Source organism: Diadema antillarum, unplaced genomic scaffold, assembly GCF_040938485.1.
Source record: "Diadema antillarum isolate AM-2024a unplaced genomic scaffold, OU_Dant_1.0 seq00000320_RagTag, whole genome shotgun sequence".
Classification (NCBI taxonomy): Eukaryota; Metazoa; Echinodermata; class Echinoidea; order Diadematoida; family Diadematidae; genus Diadema; species Diadema antillarum.
The window spans coordinates 1,944,702-1,970,570 of NW_027271339.1; the positions used below are offsets into that span (position 1 = coordinate 1,944,702).

At 39.2% G+C, this 25,869-nt stretch overlaps 1 protein-coding gene across 1 annotated transcript; it reads right to left on the minus strand.

Moving 5' to 3' along the window:
* Window positions 1–333: 333 nt before the first annotated feature.
* LOC139730515 (large ribosomal subunit protein mL44-like) lies at window positions 334–24,592 on the minus strand. The gene is made up of 9 exons (XM_071641360.1): window positions 24,494–24,592; window positions 12,402–12,522; window positions 10,237–10,424; window positions 9,659–9,734; window positions 6,438–6,522; window positions 3,599–3,670; window positions 2,466–2,614; window positions 1,168–1,250; window positions 334–699 (listed from the first exon to the last, which is right to left on the minus strand). The coding sequence occupies exons 1-9, from the start codon at window positions 24,585–24,587 to the stop codon at window positions 512–514; spliced, it is 1,056 nt and encodes a 351-aa protein (XP_071497461.1). The 5' UTR covers window positions 24,588–24,592; the 3' UTR covers window positions 334–511.
* Window positions 24,593–25,869: the final 1,277 nt, after the last annotated feature.

Here is a 25,869-nt window from a genome sequence, read left to right on the forward strand (position 1 = left end):
AAGATGCTCTGAAAATTATGATGCAGAGAACTGGGTCCTGTTGTAATTCAATTTGCAATTGCCATAGCAATCTTAATCTAAGAAACATCTTGGGCTGTCAACCAACTCAGATAAGCCTTTGGAAGCTGTTTTTTGGCAGAAAGGATTTCTGGCAAGACCAAATGTAATGTGTTGTTGTGCAGGATGCCTTTTATGTTTGTGAATAAAGCTGTTGTCCATGAGGATGCATCATCATCAGTCCATGAGGATGTATCATCATCAGTGAGCCATGGTCAGGTGTGTGAGGATCTCCTCAAGACATCCAGACATCAGCCACACACCACATGACTCCCCTACTCCCACCAATCAAAGTCTGCATCTCTACAGCACACTGGATGGATACTCTCTATGACATTCCTCCCTGATTCCAAGTCTGTCCATTTTGCAAAGGCTCTTGACATTATCTGCAGTATTCTGCACATGTAGGTGCCCACATGAAAGTCTGTAATGGTTGTTGCATTGACAGCCTTGGCTAACTCGCAGCAATTTTCTGCTGCTCTGTCTGCCCTGAGTCCAGCTCCCTTACAATCCTCTGGTGGAGCTGACTGTGCTTGACTCCATCCAGAGGAAGAGGTGGTCTCTTTTCTGGGATGTCCAGTAGGTTTCTGAGGGCGACGTAAGCTGCCTCCTCCTCAGCTGCTGAGATGGACTCTCCTGGGGCTGACAGATTAAGAGAGCAAAACATTCAGATAGTTTTAAACTAATCAACTCAACATTTGATGTATTTACCCAGAAGCTCTATATGGCAACATTCACAATATGAATCAGGTATTTCATATAGGTCTTGATCCATTTTCTGAGTTTTTAGATTACTCAAAAGTGGAAATATGCAAGTTGGGTCCCAATCTGCTCACCATTATGTAGCGCCATCTCATGTTCACACAATGTGCAGTTACACATTGCTATTATGGCCGCCAAATTTTAGCAATCTGCGATAAGAACCACAATGTCAATTCAGCATTGTAATGACATGGTTTACATAATAACAATATTTCATATCTATTATAGTAAATAATCACTCATACATCCTTAAAAAATAAGAATTATATTATTCAGGCATATCATAGACAACCTACAACTATATTCTCACATCCATCAGCTTTTTAGAGGACTATTAAGAAAACTCACCCCATCCTAACAGCCTCTTGTTGCTGTAGACACCAACAATGTACAGGGGAGTGATGGTGGACTTCCCTGCTTCTCGCATTAACCTGTTGAAGAGCAAATTCAGAAATCATCACTTAACATCATGCGACATTACAATGGGCATAAATCTTCTTTACTTAGTAATTTTATATGACATTAGATTGGCATTTTTTTATCATGTCTATGTCTTTTTCCACTGAGAAAGAGGGGTCAAATCTCATTTGTACATGTTAACCAATACTCTAAAAAACAAGAGAGCGTGTCTAGTGCTCACCTGAGCATTGGACTTTGCATTCATGGCACTTTGACTGAGGCAAATTACAATTGTATTTAAAAAAAAAAATCTTGAGATTCTGGAATTGCTGCATGCCCCTTGGGCAACATCTTCCTAATTTGGGGTGTTTGGGACCCTCCTAGGGCCTCCCCCCCCCCCCCCCCCCACCTCCCCTACTCATGGGGCACCCCCGCACATTTTTATACAAGCTCCCCTCACAGATGATTCCTACTTGGTCATAAGTTTGGTCACAATCCGGCCAACTGTTTACAATTAGAAGATAACAAAGCAACAAATTTTATGGATGCCTCTCTCTTAAGAGAGGGGGTCATGGTGCCCATTTGTACACATAGTATTTCTATTTCCCTTGCAATTACAGTGGAATCTGGTAAACATTTCATGATGTAATTTCAAGAAGAATACGGCCAAGTGAAATTTGACCCACAAATGGTCCTGGGTCCTGGGTCTGCTGTGAACAGAAATGAAACTAAACCCTCCAATGTACTTCTCCATAGCATTATCTTAGCTGTATTACTTCTAGTTTCAAGGATTGCCTAGATGGGCTGGGGTGCCCAAGGGGGTCATGGTGCACATTTTTACCATTCCTCTATCTTCCTCATGATAATGACAGCTAAGTTTGGGGAAAATTTGAATGCAAAGATGAAGTCACTGACCAGGGACGCTAACCTGAAAGCATTAATCTGCACATTACTTGAATATGAGACCATTCTAAAGCAAATCATTTTCACACAACAATAGATATACAATGAACTCTTGAATGAATCCCATAAGGATTGGAACAATCATCTCCAGCATTTCCACTGATTCCCACTGATCAGTTACTAGCCTTCCCCTTTGACAAATTTGTTTCTATAAACCAATGCAAACTACTTAGTCGATGTCACTTTTCAATGTGTTATTCCTAAAATGTGTCAAACTCAGCTTCAAGGCTTGCCCTGTGATAGATAAAAAGTAATGTACAAAGTATGATGCATGCACTGCCAACCTGGACTCCGGCAGGTCTTTACCCTCCGCCTCCAAGATACCAGCGACCACACCCATGGGGTTGTCCACTCGCCAGATCTCACACAGATCCTTGTCCATTAACTGGGGAAGAAGGAAGTCCCGAACAAACAAACCTGCCCTGTCTGGTCCCTGCAATGTCATAAAAACACAAACAAACAACAAACAAAAACACACTGATACATCATATGCAGTGGAAAAGCACAACCAAACTCATACATAAATGGAGGGTTGAGAATTGAACTTGATTTAAAGAAACAAACCGACAAAAAACTAGTGCAATTTGGCAGCAGATGTTTATGCCTTTTCACGTGATCACTATATTCTCCTTAAAATATGGATTTTAATCACATAGAAATGACATTCATTTATCATGATATTTGGTTCTCTTTTAAAATCCTCTTTACATTACAGAGGTATCTCCCAATGAATATCTATCTTTCTGTTAAATCACATTTCATGAGACATTCCTAGCTGAAATTAAACTACAATTCAGTGATCTCGGACAGTAAATGTAATGTTTATCATTGGGAGCAGTGATTTAAAAACTGTTTGAGATATCACATTTGATGCATTTGTGTAGTTCAGTTGTATCACAAAACATCCCACCATATAAAAGTTTGACAATAAAGCCTAAAATATAAGAAGATATTATTATTTTTCTCACAAAACCATAACTGAAGACGGTTTATCTAGAAACAATTCTATTATAACTGTTGTTCACATTCTGCATATTCCATAATACTTACAATTGATAATATGATTAACTTTTTTACACTGGTCGTTTCTATCCGTAACTCACATTTTAGAACTATTTTGAAGCACTAAACCTAGGATTTTTGTTCTATCTGCAAATGATTAATAATGCCTTTAACGGATTTTGCTTTAAATATCAGTGACACATCTATACTTCATGCAGCATGCTTGGGCTAAGTACAAAATCAAAGATCTTCTCTTCCAATTGCAATTAACTAGATTGGGACACAGGAATGGAGGATAAACAATCCAGAAACATAATGTCTTCTGCACCGTCAGAGTGCAGACAAGTGAAAATAATACATTTCATCTGTGAGAAATTTTATAGTTCCACAAATCAGTTGTCGCATGTTTGCTTACCTGATCCTCTAGAAGAGCACCAATGATTGCCATGAATGTCATCTCCAGGATCTCACTTGGTACAGGAAAGTCCTGTCAACCAAAAGAGAGAAGGGCCATTATAAAAAGTGTGCAATTAGTTGGATTCTTAAAGTGCAATTCCATTCTATGTTTAAGGGGGTTGCAAGGCTCTCTCTTTTGGGTTTGTTTTTATTTTTGTATTTTTTGCTTTAGAAGCACATGCCAAGTATATAAATTACATGTGCAGCTTACTTCTGTTTGTGCATTTTATGATGCACAAACAGCATAATCTTTAAATTATTGGATCAACTGTATCAATAACAATAAAGCATCTGCCTCACAAACATATGTACAGTAGGTATAGACTAGATATATCATCACAATGCATGAGTGGTAGTTGCCTCTGGGTGCACGCAGAGGCCATCAATATACTGTTCTACATTACACTGACTACGTCTAGTGATGCACTGAGCTTCAACCCACAAAAAGATTGTACATACAATATCTTGTCCTTTTGTGGAGTCAATAGGTACAGTATATTTCTGACAAAAATAGTTGTGATATGTTGATGAGTGGTGTATCTGTGGTATATCAAAGTCCTTGCCTAGAGGTACCCTTTACCAAGGTTACCAAAGTTGATTAAAATGAATTAGGTCAAATCAAACAGAGTGGTAGAAGTTTCATGAAAAGTGGATATAAGGAAAGTATTTTGGAGTTTCATATGTTCACTCTTGCAGTGACATTTGTAGATAACCACATGTGCAAGTCTCCCTTTCACTTGCACACAAATCTTACTGAAATTTCCGTGCAAGAATCAAATCAAGAAAATAATCTCATACCATTTGCACCAAGTTATTGTAATGCTGCAACAACCAAGTGACTTTAGTAGCTAAATCAGTGAAACAATTGAAAAATACTTTCGTCCACAAACCAATGAATGTTATAGATGACAAAATCTTTACCTCTTCCCATTTGTATATATAATGTACTTGATACCAATACCACTGGTTAGAGAAAACACGTGGAATTTGTATGTAGATCTAAGATGACACTAGGAAAATTAAACTATTTCTTAATCTTTAAAATTTTCTTTCAGGTATCTAAAGCCACAAAATCTTCAGGAATAAAGATGAAAAGTGGAGAAAAAATTAGCTTACTATGGTTTATTGCATAAAGCTCTATCATGCAAACCACTATGCAATTTTGATTAAAAGGGCAAGGAAACTTTTTTTAAACATAATAAAAAATTTACTGAATATCACGTATTTTATTAGGAACCAGCTTTGAAAGTGCATATTGGGAAAAGTCTGTTTTTACTTGCAGACAGCCAATGTCATGGTCATAAGATACAAGCTTATGACATTTCTTGCACTTTTATCATATACACCCTAACTGTAGGAACCCTATGCCTACATGTGTGTGCATACTATCTTAAATGTTTGATTAACTTCACTGACTAATAATTGGAGACACTATAAAAAGGTGAGACTTATCATTTTGATTTACGATCAATATATGCAACAAAACATTATGCTAACACATTTTAAGCAGTTCTCACAGCAATTTTTTCCTAAAGCTGAATTTTGAATTTAACCTGGAAGTTCTAGGATGATTTTTGCTACAAAAATTATTCCTTTGTCCTTATCAAATTGGCAACTTCTACTTTCTACTGCAAGAACAGATGGAACCACACACATCCATTAAATTTGCACAAAATGGAAATAATAATAAAAAAAGTACATTGGTCATAATCACCCATGCAAAGTAAATAAGATGATGATGTCATAGCAGCAACACCTTTGACCTGCACACATATGTTAATCAAACTCTCTTTCTCTGAATGGAAATAAAAAATTCATATACACCTCATTTGATAAAATCCTCTATTCTTTATACTGGTTGAAACTGGGGCAATTCCATAATTGTCCGTTATTGAAAAATAGTACTATACTGCCCATAGCATGTAAACTCCCCATAAGAATAAACTGATCCACAATACTAAACTGCCCCAGAGTACTAAACCACCATCTTTTGGTTCATTGCAGTACATACGATGTATTATAAATGCATGGCTCACATAGCGAAGAAGTAACCCTTGTCCAATGTGATCGCAATACAAATAATGACTATGGCAGCGCTGACAACAATTTGTCAACATTAAAATAATGTGTGACTAGACTCACTTGATCACGACTGACCAAGTAAAATTTCACTTAATCTTTTATTTGGTATATAAAACAGATATGGACTGCTTTCATTCAGGGCATTGTTGATATTGTTGCCAAGAGAAGCACTCCATATCTGTATCATAGATTAGACACAAAGCATCAGTGATTGCAGGAAGATTAAATTTTGTAATTTTGATGAGTTTGTAGTTGTGAAATAGTAAACAATCTTAATTTTATTAAATTTTGTGTACAAACAGGACACTTGTGAGGCAGTGGTATAATCAGCGTCACTAATATGCATTCCTGGTATGTGGTTGCAACCCATACTATTTGTTGTGAGAACAGGCTTACCTCTGAAATTCTACATCTTTCTTTTCTAAGTCAGATTTCTTGAATCTCCTGATTTCTTGTTTGATTTCATTCTCTTACTGTTAACTCCACCTTTCTACCTCAATGCTAGACAATCTGAAAGCATATTTACATCAACAAACACAAGGACAAATTTGTCTGACCCTTAAACCAATTTCTTTCTCTTTGTTGTATGAGTGTGTGTGTGTGTGTGTGTGTGTGTGTGTGTGCGTACGTGTGTGTGTGTGTGTGACACAAAAAGAGAAGTAAAGTATCAGTCAAATTAAAAGGTTATGTGAGAATTAAAGAATAATTTCACTTACGGCACATAATATGAGATCCCTCATCCCCAAGTTGCCGGCGACATGTGACAGCACATTTCCGCTGAGGAGATACTGATGGATGGCCCTGCATCAAGCAAACAATAAAACTTCCCTCGCCAGTGAAACAAAAACACCACAGACAGGGTGACCAAAATGCAATACCAGTCTGAGGCAGTAATGCATGCCGGCTGCAAGCAAAGGGAGATGTGGGGGGGGGGGGGGGGGGATGAAGGATGACACAGGATTGAGCCTCAGATATAACCAAATAAGTGTGGGTTGAACTGATTTCTGTTGGTGTAGAGTGTCTGGCAAGACAAACTGTCCGAGATAGGTTGGCATTAGGTGGATGAGCACTAATAGTCACCTGGGAGAATCCCCACGCTCTCATTTCGCTGCTGCTGGGTGCACGGCTGTCACCCATTTTGGGGGGTTAAGATGATTGAGCAGGCATCTGAGACAATGGAGTGATGCTAAGTGCGACAAAACTAAAACAAAAGACTTAAGAATCCCGAGAATGGAATGTTTACACAATAGTGGTCCCGCCGGTCTAATCATGAATCTGGTTTTTGCCTTACAGCAAGATGACAAGTAGGATTTCATGTTCAGGGGATATAGTAGATACTGTGGCAGTTTCTCCTATCAGAGTGTGATATATTGCTGCAAACACAAACAAATATTACAACTAGCAGAGGTTATCAATCACCCCTAGGTCATTCTAGCTGATCATACTTGTCAATTTCAGCCTGCATTTAAACCATCAAAAAGACCCGTTCTATTTGTTTTATTGAAACTCTTTCTGGTAACAAGTAAAGTGAAAGAATTTAAAAACTTATCATTACTGAAAAGATTTAATGATGGTGCTACAGTGTAAGTAAAAATTCTTGAGATTTGTGTGTGAAAATGATTGTATGTTTTGTGCAATTTACATATCTAACCATGTACATGTATTTTGTAGAAATCAAGACCCTCCCTAAATTTCATATTGAGATATTAAAAAAAAAATCAAACACATCAATAATGTAAGTCAAATAGCGGCTAAACCATTATCTTCCAATGGCTGCATTACTACAGACACAAGCTAGATACAGTGTCCTAATCCTCTGTTATCATATTAGTCCCATTTGAAAAATAGCACAAGACAAATATTTGAAAGGAAATAACATATATTTTGCTCTACCTTTCATGTACCTACACAATATCATAAATGTTGGCTATCAACTGTATACAAGCCAGTTTACAGTTAGCAGGAGTCTGCAATGATCTCTTAACACCAGACTTGTCAAAACATGGACTAATCTCTTAATAAGAGAGCAGCTGAAAACAGCCACACTTATCTATTTGTTGAAAATAATGTAGATTCACTTGTACATTTTGTCATGCACCTAGGTCATACATGAATATTTATAACATAATCTTCATGAAGACCTACCAGGTAAGGGTCTGCAATGACTTTTACACATGCTCAAATGGTTAACTGTGAACTGGCTTAACCCTAAATTGAATTAAAATAAATACATACAAAGGGTTACGTTTTGTGACACTGAACCAAAAGTATATTGTGAAACTACAAAACATCACTTTCCCTCTGTCACACCTACATTGTGCAGCTGAATACATTTCCCATTCACTTGCCAATAAATCCTCGTAAAATTTCCCTGTACACAGAAGACTTGAATTATATTTGTGAGGGATCAAAATACAAACTTGTGTAGTCTGGAGTTGTTATACAATGATCTAGTAATAATGGATACTAAAGTGGGAAGGGGTTACAAGGATCACTGCCCATCACAAATGATAACTCAAAATTATCATTCACATTTTTTCAACATACAAGCCAATAGAAGTGTTAACATGCAATGAAGTCATCGTCTCAGACTTTTGTACAAAGCTGATTGTGATCGACAACCCGGTACATGTATGTAATAAATCACTGTTCCAGAGCTGTCAACATTCACACTTCAAAAGAGAAAGAATCCAGAAAGGTCTCAGAAATACATTTGTGTGTTACATGCATTTCAATGGGCAATGAGAGTTTCCAAATCAGGGAGGTTTTGTATATTCTTTTGTCAGGACTAGATGAAATACTGTTCAAAAGTTTCATAGAGCCTCCTGCAGGATGAAGGAGACTTGGCAGCACTGCTGGTCTGCTCAGACATGTATTAAAACTAAAAACGCCATGACTTTATATCTTTTCTCCAATTTCAATGTTATCTTCGTCTGACTTCATTTTTCAACTTTAGCATTTAGGAGTTTATAGATTATGAGTCATGCCGTTACATTTTGATTCCTACAAGAGTACATACAGACGGAAGATACTTGTTTCATAATAACTTGTATGAAGATATTCCTGTGAGTTCCTCTTCATGTAACTACAAGTAAAAAGTTAATATGCACACAACATTTTGAACACATAACACCAATATTATCATTAACCATTCCAGACAATCACACCAATTCAACCATTACAAAGCTAGGACTATTTCACTATGATCACAAATAGTCATACTACCATCTTGCACTAAAAACATCCAGTTGCTCATTTCCAATTTTCAATATTTTTCAACATTGAAGCTTTCCATATTTCATGATAGTGTGTTTCACTCAATCCTGTTTCATGATTTTCTTTACATTCAAACTGAAAATACAATGTCTATTCGGCAACATTCTATTTTCTTGTACATCATCACTATCCTGAATATGAAAAGGCATGATACGTGGTATGGAACAGCAGTGTCGCATTTTCATGCTGGCATTTTATGAAATTTTTCATAATTCATTCTGAGAAAGAAACTTTTTGACACATATATATATATAAATTCATTCTATGGAAATCTTTCTATGAGTCTACCAATAATTTAGTTGAAACAATCTGAATGTCTACAAAATTGAACAAAGAGTGACACAACACTGCATAGAAAATTGTCATGTCTCACAGATGTTTCTAATCCTGGGTTGTACCTCGGATTCAACTGCCACAACATGAACTTATTACTGAGACAATAAACTACTACACAAAGCCATCTTCAACACATTATCTAGATATGACCAAGACGGCACACAAACTGTATATAACAAAGCCATTCCTGTCTTTTACAAAGTTTACATAGCTTCAAATTCCAATTGGTAAAATGTTGTTGTTGTTGTTGTTTTTATATGATGGCACTGATTGATCAGCATTTGATTCTATTATTGCACACAGCACAATGAATTAGGTTTCTTACCTGTGTCCTTCCTCTGGGACTTTTGGCAATGAATGCCTCAGGTAGCTCTTGATATAACTGGATGAAAACAAATACCCTGTTTTGGCAAAAAGCCAGAAAGGGAAATAAAGTGACAACACCCTATCAATTCTCCTTGTATCTTGAAATTAATAATACAGTGTAACAACAAAACAATTCCACATAGGTCGTCACATTGCCGGTGTAACCCCCCCCCCCCCCCCCCCCTTTGCAATGATTTATACTTCCTTTTAGTTTTAGGATCAACATTTCCTAGTTTCCCACATTTATCCTTCCCTCAATGAACGTTACCCGAATTAGGAAAAACTGCAGAATTGCTTGTACAAACAAGCAATTGCTGTATAAGCAAAACTCCATTTTGTATATCAGTCGCCCAATCCAGCCAGTAAAAGATTAATTTTGTTCTGTCACAGAGATGGCTTGATGTCATTTATCAAATTTAACTTCAAAGTGGTTTGGAACTCTTTGAGCTCTTGCAATGACGTAATTTTTCCCTCATAGCCTTACGAGCACAGTGTGGGGCAATGGTTACATTGTCAAGAGCATTCCGCTCTAATTACCTGTCTGGGAAAGAGCACTATTGTCTTCAAGTTGCAGCTGGGAGTCCTTTTCTAGTAAGCCCATCTCCTTTCTGTGTGCCTCCTCCTTCTCTACATAGCTGTGATGGGTGAATGCTGTTCTGATTGTAGCATCATTGAACTGCTCACCAAAACGTTGTCCGAAAGCATATATCTCACTGGTATAATCCCTAGAAGACAACAAATACATTCAAAATCACAAAACGAAACAAAAATACATGTAGATGGATCACAACTTAAAGACAGAGATTAATCAAACTGACTCGATGTCTGTACATCTTACTGCAGAATTTCTTTTTATGATTTGGAGCATTGCAAAGACATCCAATCGACCTTACAGTCAATTGACTAGAATTAAACCACTGCCATTGGGACTCCTAAGACAGAGACAAAGCAGCCCCGGCGATACGGTGTAATTAACTCACTGATAAGAGGCCAAAGCTTTTGAATTCGTAACGGTCATCGAAGCGCTGTGCGGAGGGAAGGACAAAAAAATCTCGAAAGTTCACCTCCTCGTTTCTCCCTTATTTTAGCACCAAATCCCTTAAAACTTCACACATATATCTAATATGGATATATCATCCTTCATATGATTTGGGGTGAAAATGCTGATGTATCTTTTGAGATATGTGTGTTTTTCTGTTTAAGTCGACCGTGGGAAAGGGTTACAATTTTTTTCTGGACATAAGTCTGCGCCTGCATAAATATGCATTTGATTAACAAATTGCTAGTCTGTATACACCAGACTCACTACCTGCGAAGTTTCGTGTTGGCGCAATTAATAGTTAGGTGAAAATAAGAGCAAAAAGACAACCCAATTTAAGAGAAAATACTGGACATGCACAACTAGATCATCCTCCTGCACATGCGTTCTCTACTGGTCAGTGCACGCTTAGCCAATCAGCGGCATCAGGTTCGGCGCAGTGCGACAGGGTTCGGTTTTCGGTCCACAGGGTGGTGAGTGGGCAAGAGAGGAACCCTGCAATGTGCTTCAACTGTTTCACGCAGCATGAAAACCGATACATCGGACTGTGTACTGCTTACTCTATGGATTTTACGTGGGTCACAAGTGACAGTGATCTCGATTTTTTCTGGACATATCTGTGCGCCAAATGATACAGAAAAGATATTTGGAACACAGTATGGATATACTACCATAAGTCATATACCGAAGTTTCATTTTTGGGCAATGAAGGAAAATGTGAAAAAATAGCACTTGTTTTGAGACCAAATTTTCTGTTTTGGAAGCTATATTTCGACATTATTTCACAGGTCTATCCTCAATAAAACCTACAATAACTAACATAGCGAGTTAGAGACTTGTGTTTTTCTTCAATTTGCTGTATATAGATTTAATCATTTGATGGCTTCTGAGGCGAGATATTGCGATTGCCCTGCAACACTTCCCCAGCGGTTTTGGGTACACAAGCTGTCTACTTTATGCAAATGAGGCTTCAAGGTCATAGCTTTTGGCGAGTTAATTATACCGTATCGCCGCCCCTGAAAGTGATGAAGATTCCCAAGGACATATCTAAAAAGGACAAAATGTTCCCTAGCCCACCAATTATCACCGATCAAAACAAAAATACAAAGTACATCCACACTGTTATAAGCCAGAGACCAGCAAGAATGAATCAAGCCAAATTCTAGATATAAACAAACAACAAATGACTGTTTCGGGTTTTTTTTTTTGGTTTTTTTTGTCTCTCTCAAATATCAAGTACAAGGTAAGTCCCTGAAGCTACCCACTGCCATGTGCTATGCTGGTAATGGTTAGGGCTAAATCAGTGAAACCTCTCAACAAATCTAAGGAATAGAGGAATCCAGAAAAGCTGAGAGCTCTACAATACATTACCACTGTATGTCTCCCCCCATGCCACATACACGTGTACATGCACACACACAGAGACATTATGCTACACTACAACTTGTAGATCTGAAAAAAATACATGTATATTATGCAGACTGCTGTGACACTACATTTTCCAGAAGTACAAAAACAAAACAAAGTAAATCATCATATTTCAAGTTCAAGTTTTAAAATGTACATCTGGAGTTAGAATTCAAGATTTGAACTGCAAATGTATTTATTTCAATAAAACCTTGAACTGGCTCTTAGATCAGGTCAAATTCTAAATATCTCTCACCAGTTATCTTGATGTGAACGGGGCTTCTTAGGTTCTTCTCCATACTTTATCCTGAGAAATTTCAGCTGACCCCCAAGGGCAAACAGAAATGGCTTCAACCAACGAGCATGATGCCGTACATCTGCATTGTAAAAGGATAATGCAAGAGAGCATGTCCATCAGTTGAAGAGCCAGAGGGTAAATCCTAAATGATCATTGTATGCTCGTTTCTAGATTGCATATTTGCAAGAAATTACTCTCATATTAATTACTCATGTTGTAAATTGTAATAGTTATACAACCACAACAGAAAAGTCACGAAAAATGAAAATAAAATGTCTTGGACAAAAATTGACGCAATATTTTACGTACATGTACATGGATCACTAAAGTTACGCACAAAAGGATAAAATTCATACTGGACTGTGAACTATAGGACAAGAATTGCATTCATATCTTTTTAGGACACTGGAGGGATTATGGCAGAGCAGATTCAATATCAACCACTATTTACCCTCACTACTAATGTACGACATGCTAAATAAACAATCATGTTTGTTTGTTGGTTGATAAAGACTTTGATAAAGAAAGAAAAACTAGACGGACACAATGACAAATATTTCTTCTAAATCAGACGATAAGAAAATTAAAATGCAACTTGAAAGTATGCACAAACTGGAAGAGGCGATGATGTCATCACCTCACAACTCATCCACTGGTTTGCAAACAAATACGAGAACAAATCTTGGTTGATGACTCAGCAAATTGCAATAGCTTTCCCCCTAGGAGTCATTAAGGTTATTACAATACTACAACTATTTGATTATGAGGCTGCAGCTACACGTACATTGTAATATTTCTGATAGTTTTTGGATTATATAAAAAATTTTAAAATCCATAACTAAATTTTAAAATCCATAACTGTTTAATCTAGGTCACATTTTAATGAATAATCTATTATTAGGTTCCTTTAATTTTACTTAAAATAAACTTGAGTATGGTGCGAAATTGTATTTTACAACTTCATACACTATCTCTTCCTGTCACACAGAGCTCCCTAGAGACAAATAACATCTACACATGTAATATAGTGTATACATTTGAATCATTATAAAAAAAACCCATAACCTTTTAAAACTACGTCATGCTTTCATTGACCACTAAGTACTGCAAAAGTATGCACATTTTTTAATGCAACTTTTCAGAAAGCAAAGAACAATCACATTTAGGCAGTCCAGTAATCATGTAGAAATGCACACAATACATTGTACATTTTGTACCAAGTCCATTTGATTTAACTGAAACTCTATGTGGCTAACAGAATGTACAATTCTTGTACTTGGGCATTTTGTGAAAGTTTTAAAGTTAAGACAAAAAAAAAAAAATGACTCCCACATGAAAACCACAACATTCATTGCATCATTTGTGTGTTATCAATTGGTTATACATGACTTTATTGCTTAAAGCCAGTCTACATACATAGTCTCTTAATCAGACCCTTAGCATTTTACAAACATACATACAATTATAACAGGATGGCTGACTTCTGCAAGCAGCTGAATCAGCTTCCTACACCTACTGTATTGCATGATGAACATGATTTCGATTCTTATATTTATAGGTTACTGTATTCACATTTGGCTGTTTTAATTCTTAAATACATCTAGGAGAGAAAGAGGGCAATGGGGAAAGACTGCACAAGGAAGCTAAGGAATAGTTGAGGAGAATCCTAGGCTCAGAATTGATCAATAAGAAGAGTTTATATGACCTGGAACACACTAATGATTAGAAAGACAACAGGATATATCATTATTTCACAAAGCAGGGTTTATAACAATAGAATTGTTCAAACATAAAAATAAAAATGCAAAAAATGCAAAACTTCATATTTCACATGACATAGACCATAGAAACAAATATTGCAATCAAACTAAGATCAGAAAAGTTTGCTTAAGACTGAAAGATTCTGGCAGATGAAAAAAAAAAGATAAACAAAAATAAATATAGAATCAGAAATGAACACAAAAACATATTCTCTACATAAGTTGTGTATTGTGGTCACTTGCACATGTTTGCTGATGAGTTCTGTTGCATACATACATGTACATGAAAATTTCTCCTGGGTATACATTACTTTCTTTCATTCATTATATCTAACAACAGCAGAATACTGGTACATCAAAGTATAATCAAAATCTCATCTTAATCAAATTACCAAAATATTACAAAACTATTATCATTATCATTTTACCATTTATACTTTTTATTATTGGCAGCATAATGATGTTATGTCAAGATGTTATTAATAATCATAATTTAAAATAGTATTTTTTAGTAATAATGAAATATCTATAAAAAACAAGTGTGAGATATACTTGTAAATGTTTCTCAAATCAACATAAAGGTGTTTTTTTTTTCAAATATAATCAGTTTGATTGACATCCTCTCTCATCAAATAAACATTAACAACTTTCATATCAAAATACATTCAATCAACTCAGTTTCTACAAATGTAAATCAGGTCTTTGAATAATATGATATACTATATTGTATATGAAAAATGCATAACATAAAATACACTGTACTTGCTAACAAGTGCACTATCTCCTCTCTTGACAATGCATCTCTCTCTCTCTCTCTCTCTCTCTCTCTCTCTTTCTCCTTACTCCCATTAAACTAACACATACAAACACTCTTGTATATACACATTTTTTTTAAATCCTCATTTTGCAATATCATATGTTTTAAAAGAGACACCTTGAAACACACATACACACACACAAAGCACAACTATTAATTCAAAAGACAAATTAAATGGGGAAAGAACTGGTCTTAATTTACTCTTAAATGTCTTTCTGTTCTGTAAAGGAGAGTGGTGAATTTCTGCAGGCTTCTTGTACCGTACTTGTAAGACTGTATTTATAAGCTGTTATTTTGGCATAACAAATATTTTCGCAAATGAGGTCACTGACATTTTCACGAGATGTTTTCGCGTATTGATACTGTAAAGGCTATCGTAAGTGCACTATCACCCTGGCACATGGCAACATTTTCGCGTGTTGTCAAATTCCTGGTCCAACAGTGATTCGTGAAATTTGTGAAAACTAAACCCTCGCAAAAGTAACAGCTTATACAGTATGGTGTAAGTGTTTACAGGGTGCCGGAAGCAGATGGTGCACCTTGGAGGCCGTATCCAGAAGGGTCCTTGTGAAAGACACACAGAGATCTCGCTGTCTATCACTGAGGGTGGGGAGGCAAAGTGTCCATAGCATCTGAATAGCCCGAATAGTCAACAAATGATGATCCTCCAGTCTCGCTTCATATGAGCTCGATAAAGTCGACCTGTTGCTTGGTGATAGCCATGGCCCAAATAGGCACAGCATATTCTAGGATTGGTCAAACGGCGGTTAAATAGATTGCAAGATGGTCAGCTTGAGGGAGGCCATGGAACTTAAGTTTGCACAGGATGAAGAGTTGACTGTTGCCCTTGCAGACCATGCTGTTTACCTGGGCGTCCCATTTCAAATTTGACTGGATGAACACTCCAAGTAATAACAACTTTGGTGTTCTCAAGCACTTGGTCGCTAAGAGTTATGATGATACTTGGTGGTAGAAGTGCTCTTGCAAATATCCATGTTTACACACTTCTTCAAGTTAAGTTCTCCAACTTAAATACTAAAAATTGCTTCAATCTGACTACATACATAAATGTTGACAACAGAATACGTTGAACATTTGGTTCCTCCATTAGTCTATTTCTGTCCAAACTGATGACTTTAAATGATCCGGTCAAGAGGAATCTGTGAGAACGGCAACTGCTCCGTACGACGGATTTGAAACCTGTGCACATGTGCTAGCCAGTAGCAGTGTAGCCTTGTGACCAGGCACTCCTGCTGCGTGACATATTTGTGTGGTACCCGATCGCTCTCTGCTAGGCGTGTTTCACTCAAACCCTTTCACACTCGCCACTACACTAAACTTGGTCCCCAGCGCGCACATTACAAGTAGACCCCCTGGCCCGAATTCACGAAGGTGGTATAAATGAAATGATGGTTCATAAACAAAATGACCGTTTCGTTAACGAAATTATCATTTCGTGGACGAAATGTTCATTTAGTTACAAAATGTTGTCATTTCGTTACAAAATAATCATTTCATCGACGAAATGACTGATTTCGTAACGAAATATCTCATACGACACTTGGCGCTCCATGGTTTTTGTCCATAGTTTAAAATCATGGTTTCATTTGTACCACCTTCGTGAATTCAGGCCCCTAGGTCTACTTGTAATGAGCACGCTGGGGGCTGAGTTTACCCGCTAGGCAGCCAAGCAGCCAGGTTTGTGTTTCACGATTACCGGTACTCAAGGGAATCCAGTGTCACTTCTATGCTCTCTTCTCTCGGCTGGGATACACTACAGCATCGTCGCATCCTCCATCAGTGCGAGATGTTGTACAAGATCCACTATGGTTTTTTGTCAACATAGCCAAGCCAGAAGAAGTCAGCATAGCACAAAATAACACAAGGAACCACAACCTGTCATACCTCCAACCATACTCCAGAGTCAACTGCCACCTTTACAGTCTTTTTTACCCCTGAGCCATAAGAATTTGGAACACTCTCCCTGCCAAAGTAGTAACATCAGGTACTTTGATGACCTTTAGGAGTGCAGCCCTACCTGTATTAGACAGATGGCGCCGCCCCCTACCCTCAAGATGCTGTAATGAGAGACACACCAGCACTGAGCACCTGCACCTGTATATAGACGCACCTGAGCTCACATTACCACAGGCACATGCCACAGGCACATGCTACAGCACACTGCACAGCACAGCCCTCTCCAGGACAGCGTCTTTGCTTTTGGGAGAGTAGTTCTACTCATTCAAGGTTCAAGGCCAAGTTTACCCATAACTATGATAGGGTTACTTAAAAGTAAGCCGTTTACTGGTAGAATAGGACACTTAAGTCTTTATGAGGGGCTTAAATTTGTGTTTCTTTTTTCATCATACAGAGAAGAGACACCTCTCTCTTGCATGTTGACTCAGGGCGCTCCCACAGTCAGTATACTGTAAAACGAGGAATGTTCGCGTACATTCTAATTTCGCGAATTTCGCGAGCGCCAAGATTCGCGAAATTAAAATGCATGCAAAATTTCTTGTCTATACTATATGCATTAAACGTTAGTGGCAATTCGCGAAAATTTCATGCCACAAAAAATGCCGTCAGCTCTCAATTCGCGAAAATTTCGTGCCGCAAATATATCATGTTTTACAGTAATAAACTGGGACCAGCATTGTAGGATTTTGGACCTGGTAAGGCGCAGTATCACGGTTAAATCTAACCTTATATACTAAAAAATGCGTCAATTTGAATACTTACCGATGTATTCCAATTATTGATAGGAGAATACGCGGAACGTAATAGTCTGTTAATAGCCCATTTCTGTCTAAATCCATGATTTTAAATGATTCGGTCAAACAGGGATCTCCGAGATCAACAACTGCTCACGAAGACAGGATTTGAAACCTCTGCGCTTGCGTGAGTCGGTAGCACTGTAGCCTTTTTGACCAAGCACTCTTGCTGCACGACATCGTGTGGCGCCTGATCACTCGGTGCTGGTGTGGGCGCGTTTCACTTGAACCCTTTTGCTCACCACTACACAGCGCGCAGCGTAAGGGCCTGGTTCAAAGGCTAAAATCATCACGACTCTCATGCGTTATTCATATCGCCAATGCGTAAAGTGCCACGGAAAGGTTGCATCGAAAGCCAAAGAATGAACGGGAGGTACATGTATAATGGAGATGATCTCGTAGAAAAACTTCTTTACAAGACTACATGGGATAAATGTGGAAATTAACAAGTGAACGTATCGTCTGGACAAGGTAAGACACATAAGTACATTATAATAAAGGCATATATCAGTTCGGGCAACCTCAGAATTCGGAAGTTTTCCAAAATCGGAAGTTAAACTTCCAAATTCGGAAGTTTTCGTAGATTTTCGGCTTTCGGCACGCATTGGCTAACAACGGCACGCTTCTTCTTACCTAACTAACCACTCTCACCCATAATCACAATTCTAAACTGCTTTCAAAGGAACTCACCCTACAAGTTTGACAGATATTCCACAATCCACACATCAAGGTATGTAAAATTCGAAAAAAACATGTTGATTTTGATATGAATTTCTGAGATTTTTCCTTGCTTTGCGCAGTCAGTCTCCCTGCCTCGCACGAGTGCTGTGTAGCAATATGAAAGCGTGCATGCAGCTGCATTGCCGACGGCCGCTACCGCATTGGACACTTCCGAATTCGGAAGTATTGAGCGCACTCTACGGCAGGCTTTGGCCAGGACTGCCGATATCGGAAAACTTCCGAATTCTGAGGTTGCCCGAACTGAACTGATATAAAAGTAAGCCTTTTGCTGGTAAATTACGAAACTTATGGCATTATCGTGAAATTTGTCACCAGTGACAAATTTCCACGTATGGACAACTTCGCCTTTGACAGCTCGCGTATTGCGCTGCGAGAAAGTGACTCAAACAATTGCAATTGATCGGTACGGTGGGGTCGCATCGCGTGCGATCCACGATTGGCAACCTTTCAAATCGCTCGTTCGTTGCGCGATCTCAAGTACGCGATTATGCGTGTATTCAAGTCGTCGACTGTTGCGCGATCTCATTTCAAGTCAACTGCTACGTGATGTCTGTCACCACCACTTTTCGTAGTGAATAAATCGTAATTAACCAGTTATTCCATCAAACCCCACTTTTCCCTTCTCTTCAAGATCACTCAGCCACTTTTAGAATACTGCTATCCCATGTGCACATATAGGCAAATCACAATTAATATACAACACGATTTATAGATCACCAGCCCATGCTCCTTGCATCAAAATATCCTTTACACGGTGACAAATTCCACTACAAATTGTATCAGTATTATAGAGAAATTCCTTGACCTTCTAAAACTAAATAAGTCGTGGATTGTGTCGTGATTTATCCATGGTGGATAGGATGCATCTTAAAATAGGGATTTTGTCACCACCACTTTCCTACTGAACCTATCGTAATTAACATGTTTATTCCTATCAACCCCACTTTCCCCTCCTGATCTTCAAGACCACTCTGCCACTTTCAGAATGTCTCCTATCCAACATAAACGAATCACAGTAGAAAACTCTCTATATACTGATCGTGGAATTTGTCACCAGCTCGTATTAACTGGCGTCCAAATCCCATAGGCGGTGACAAATTCCACGATTAGTATAACTAATCGTGGAATTTGTCACCAGCCCGTGTTCACTGCGTGGAGTTCCTATATGCGGTGACAGATTCCACGATAGGCCCTTCGACCAAACTCTCTATAAACTCTGATCGTTGAATTTGTCACCATACGCAGCCACTTCTGAACTATATAAATCGTAATTCACCTGTTTATTCCATCAACCCCACTTTTCCCTTCTCTTCAAGACCACTCTGCCACTTTCAGAATGTTATCCTATCCAACATACGAATCACAGTAGGAAACTCTATACTGAATGTGGAATTTGTCACCAGCCCGTGTTAACTGGCACCCAAATCCCATAGGCAGTGACAAATTTGACAATGACAAATTTGTCACCAGCCCGTGTTCATAATGCGTGGCGTTCCTATAGCCGGTGACAGATTCCGCGATAGGCCCTAAGCTCTCGCCCAAACTCTCTGTCATTAAATTTGTCATCATATTCGGCCACTCCTGAACTAAATAAATCATAATTAACCTGTTTATTCCATCAACCCCACTTTTCCCTACTCTTTAAGACCCCGTTTACAGTGCGAGGCTCGGCCGCGGCCGTGCCCAGCCCCGCTTCAGTGTAAACCCGCAAAAGGCCAAATGCGAGGCCAAAACTGGCCTCGCATTTGGCCTCGCTCTGGAGGTGGTCTCGGCCGCGGCCGAGCCCGGCCTTTTCTTGGTGTAAACGCAAACTGGGCCAAATGCGCGGCCAATTACGCGGCCAATTTTAGTCTGGCTTCCAAACCCTCTGCCTGTATCTTTCGTTATTCAGGATATTAACCCCCTCCACGTCGAAAACTAGTATAGTTTAAGGTGGTTTTTTTCCTGCAAAGGATTCTTTCCTTCGGCAAAGGCCTTTGCCCGAACGGCGACTTTGTCGCCACGGAATTCATTCGGCAAAGGGTCTTAAAACCAGACAATACCAAACTGCATTTGTTTACAAGCAGAGCGCCACTACGACAGAATATTGAAAGGTTTGAATCAAAAGCTCGGCCGAGCCCAGCAGTGTAAACGGACAAATTTGCGAGGCTCGGCCGCGAAATTGAGGCGGGGCTCGGCCGCGGCTGAGCCCAGCCCCGCACTGTAAACGGGGTCCAAGACCACTCTGCCACTTTCAAAATGTCTCCTATCCAACATAGATGAATCAGAGTAGGAAACTCTCTATATACTAATCGTGGAATTTGTCACCATCACTTTCTTACTAAATAAAGCGTAATTCACCTGTTTATTCCATCAACCCCATTTTTCCCTTCTCTTCATGACCACTCTGCCACTTTCAGAATGTTATCCTATCCAACATATATACGAATCACAGTAGGAAACTCTCTATATACTGATCGTGGAATTTGTCACCAGCCCGTCTTAACTGGTACCCAAATCGCATCTATAGGCGGTGACAAATTCCACGATTAGTATAACTAATCGTGGAATTTGTCACCAGCCCGTGTTCATATTGCGGGGCGTTTCTATAGCCGGTGACAGATTCCGCGATAGGCCCTTAACTCTCGACCAAACTCTCCAGTGTCGTTGAGTTTGTCACCATATTCGGCAACTCCTGAACTAAATAAATCGTAATTAACCTGTTTATTCCATCAACCCTACTTTTCCCTTCTCTTCAAGACCACTCTGCCACTTTCAAAATGTCTCTTGATCCAACATAAACGAATCAGAGAACGAAACTCTCTATATACTGATCGTGGAACTTGTCACCACCACTTTCCTACTAAACCTATCGTAATTAACCTGTTTATTCCATCAACCCCACTTTTCCCTTCTCTTCAAGACCACTTTGCCACTTTCAGAATGTTATCCTATCCAACATATACGAATCACAGTAGGAAACTCTCTATACTGATCGTGGAATTTGTCACCAGCTCGTGTTAACTGGCACCCAAATCCCATAGGCGGTGACAAATTCCACGATTACAGTGCACTCCCGTTACAACGAACACGGTTATAACGAAATTTCGTTATAACGAAGTAAATCTTCTGGTCCCAAAATTATCACCATCAAAGTCTATGGTACAAAGTTTGCTTATAACGAACACGGTTATAGCGAAATTTCCCTTATAACGAAGTCTTTTCCGAGCGCCACAGACAAAGAAAAACAAAAGAAATGTGCTCCGTTATAACGAAATGTGAATTGCTTTCGAAAATACATAGCGGAACAAGCATTTATAGCGTCTCTGCATGTGTGAACGCTTCACACCACTGTGTGTCCGCTCCTTGTGTCACGCACAGTTTCTGAGGGGACCTTGCGTTTATTATTGTAATACAGTTATCCCATCACATTTCACATAGCTTTCCAGTGTATGATGAGTATTCAGCAAACATGATATGATATGTAAACGTGGTTTCCTTGTTTTCGTTATATATTGTATTTGTTCGGTTATAACGAAATTTCGTTATAACGAAAGAAAACTGCCGGTCCCCGAGCATTTCGTTATAACGGGAGTGCACTGTAGTATAATAATCATGGAATTTGTCACCAGCCCGTGTTTACTGCATGGCGTTCCTATAGGCGGTGACAGATTCCGCGACTCTCGATAAACTCGCTGCTCGTGGAATTTGTCATACCACTACCGAACTAAATAAGTCGTAATTACCCTGTTTATTTTCCATCAACCCCACTTTTCCCTTCTCTTCAAGACCACTCTGCCACTTTCAGAATATTATCTTATCCAACATGAATTATGTCACAATTCACGATTTAGTGTAAGGAGACTTGGTAAACTCTCTATACTGTTCGTGGAATTTGTCACCAGCCTGTGTTAACAGCAGCTAAAATCCCATAGGTGGTGACAAATTCCACGATCAGTATATAGAGAGTTTGCCGAGAGTTTCCTATATACTGATCGTGGAATTTGTCACCACCTATGGGATTTTGGCTACAATTAACACGGGCTGGTGACAAATTCCACGATCAGAGTTTCCTATGAGAATTATTATTCAATTTACAAGTTAAAGTGTCTGAGCATTCATCGTCCCGTCAGGAGATAGTGTATCAATAGGGAAATGTGTGGTGGAAATCTGTCACCGCTTGCCTCTTGTGTGAGGAGAGCTTTGCACGCACCGAACAATAGCTTTCATTCAAAATCACGGAAGCGTGCAAGCGGTCTAATATTCGGGTACGTGTTAGCGCTAGAAGATGTCACCAGTGACAGAAGAACACGATATGGCCAAACTTCATAGAGTACAATATCCCGTTTGCGGCAGTTTAAGCATTGTTAAGGGTTTTTCCAACTTGTAAACAAATCAGGCAAATTATTTTCAACCATTTCATATTAACTAGACATGATTATTCATTAACGCAATTGTTTTCATAAAAGAAATTTACCATTGACCAACGCAGTTTTCATGATTTACCAGGGCAAAACCCGGCACAATTTTCGCCGATAAGGGCGATATGCGACTTAGTATTTCTGCTTGCGGCACGATGTACAATCCCTATGCAATACGCGCGTGCTCCGCGATCTTTAGCTTAACGCCTTCACATGTCTCACGAACATTGCGTAAGCGCCAATTCCCATTGCGAAAGCACGTGAAAATAGCGGGTGCACATGCATTGGCCGCAAACAAGATCGCAATTCTGGCAGTGTTGTTGATGTCTTTCTCGTGTTTTTCTCAATTTTTTCGATGGTAACATCCACTTTCCGAACAAAAATGGCGGCCCACATCGGCTTGCAAAAGTTCTATTTTATGTGAGGATATGTTTTCAAAATCCATGAGCATCGGGAAAACGACAAAAAATCAAGTTTCTTGGACCATTATTTCTTAATTGTTATGTTAAGAAGTATCGAAAATTTTATTTTGGATGCGATATGTTGTCATTTAGGTGAGAAAATTTCACTTTCGTCAGAGATCGTGCCCATTTTATTGGTTGGTTTTTGTTGATTGCTAGTGTTATTATATGTGTAGTATGCATGTAACAGTGCAATGCTGTGTTTAGCGGCATATTACGTGTATGTTGTACCTGCCGCGAACGTTTGCACGGCCGCTTGACCGAAAGATCGGTCTGTATCTGTCCGTCGGGGAATGTTCAGCGGAGACTGCGTCTGGCTTCACAGATCCCCTCCGTATACAGACCGAAGTCAATGATCCCAGCTCCTGTGTGGAGCAACGCGCACAGATCAAACGTCACGATAAACCAAATTTCAGACAGCTTTTTTACATTCAAACAAGTTTGACATGACATGACACATTATGCAGCAATATTTGGGGTTAATTTCTCACATTGAGCAATCGAAATACTCACAGTAACTCGGTTATAATGCAGAAATTTTTCATTAATCTGGTGAGTGTAGTCTATTCTTGAATAGTTGATTTAACTATACAAGCTTAAATTTGCTGACCTAGGGCCGTGAATTAGACGCAATCAAGAAGGTGAGGTACCTCACCCAATTTTCCATAGACACAGTGGTTAAGAATATCCACACAGCAATGGCAAATGGGTACTGGTACCTTCCGTCTGTCTACGGAGGACAGCGTAAACGGCAAAATATAAAAGAGTCCTCCGGACAGACGGATCTTTCTGTCTACACGGCCGCTTACTGCCGCAGTTACTCTAGTTATAGTTGCGCGAAGATATAATTAATAGCACTCTTTTGACTCGGGGCGCTCCCACAGTAAGACTGTGTACAAGGAGCGCCCCGATGCCCGGGGTAAGGTAAAAACCCGGGGCTGCCGCGCCGGCTGGTCGACTAGCAGAAGCCCAACAAAACAAGAAGGCACAAAGCCAGGTCTAAGGGTTTCAAATTTGCTAGCAACTGGTAAAATTGGGTAACACAATAAATCTGGAACGTCTCTAAAATTACAAATGCTTAAAGTTACACTCTAACTCACGAAATTGATGCGGCGAAGACAGACGGCCAGTGAGCAGAGGTACGAAGATTCCCTTACAGATATGGGACACTCGTGCTTGCATAGAAGCTGCCATCTTTACATCAGGGTTAACAACTCACCAACGTTAGATGGCGCTCGACCATACAGTCAAGCGGAGCCTTACTGACGAAGAGAAAAACGACAATTTTTATTAATAGTATTTTTTTTTCCTGGTCACATTATGCTTAGAAATGTCCACGTACACGTCCCTTGAAACAATATTTCTGAAGGGTGAATGTATCATTTGAATTCCCAATGTCTAATGTTATAATACACAATTATGTGTATCACGTGTATTCCTCCAGTTTGTAAGTTGTGCATAGCGCTATGGAAAAAATTGGTAATCCACAATTATGTCAGCTAGAATAATCTTTCACGTATTTGTGTCTTACCTGTATAGGCCTACACTACACTTCCAGCGGGCAAACGGCTCTGTATGTGACCGTCAATTGCATACATTGTGTATACTAGTATATTATTGTGAAACAAGGTGATCTCAGAGGCATTGCGGACTCTCTCTTCTTCTCCTCCTCTTCCTCCTTCACTTCATCCCCCTCCTCCTCCTCCTAGCGATCCTCCTCCTCCTCCACAAACACCTCCTCTTCTTTTTCTCATTCTCCTTCTTTTGGTTATAGCCTACAGTCGTAACACAGCCTGCCTCTTTCAATTAGTTAAGAAGATTTTTGCAGACTGACGATTCTTGCAGACCTCCTACCCCACTTCCTCCTCTTCCAGTCTTCCTCTTCCATCTCCCCTCCTCCTTCTACATCACCTCCTCCCCCTCTTCCTCCTTCACTATACCTCCTCCTCCTCCACCATCAGCTCCACCTCTTCTTCCTCCCCATCCCTCCTTCTCTTGCTTCTCCTCCTCTTCCTCCATACACGCAATCTCGCTCCTCACCTTCTCCTATACACCTCTTTCTCCTCCTCTTCCTCTTTCACCTCCTCTATTCCTTCACCACTACCACCACCACCTTCTCCTTCTAGCTCCTCTTCAGTTCTTTTCTTCTTCTCCCTTTCCTCCTTCTCTTCTCTTTTTCATATCATTACGTGATAATACTGTAATCTTGTTGGACAAGTCAAAAAAGAAAATACAAAAGACGGACTTACCAAACCTCTCAATTTTCTTCGAGCCCGTGACGTCATTATGCAGATTCTCAAACAGCATCACTCTTGTTTTCGATGGCTTTCTCTCATAAAAATAGCTTGAGAACTATGACTTGCAATTTTATTTACTTCCTCGTTAAAGATCACTTGGTTACAGATTCAGTTAGAAATACGGATTAAGGAAATCCCGTAACCAGTTCTTGCCTTCATAACAATATTTAGATTTTATT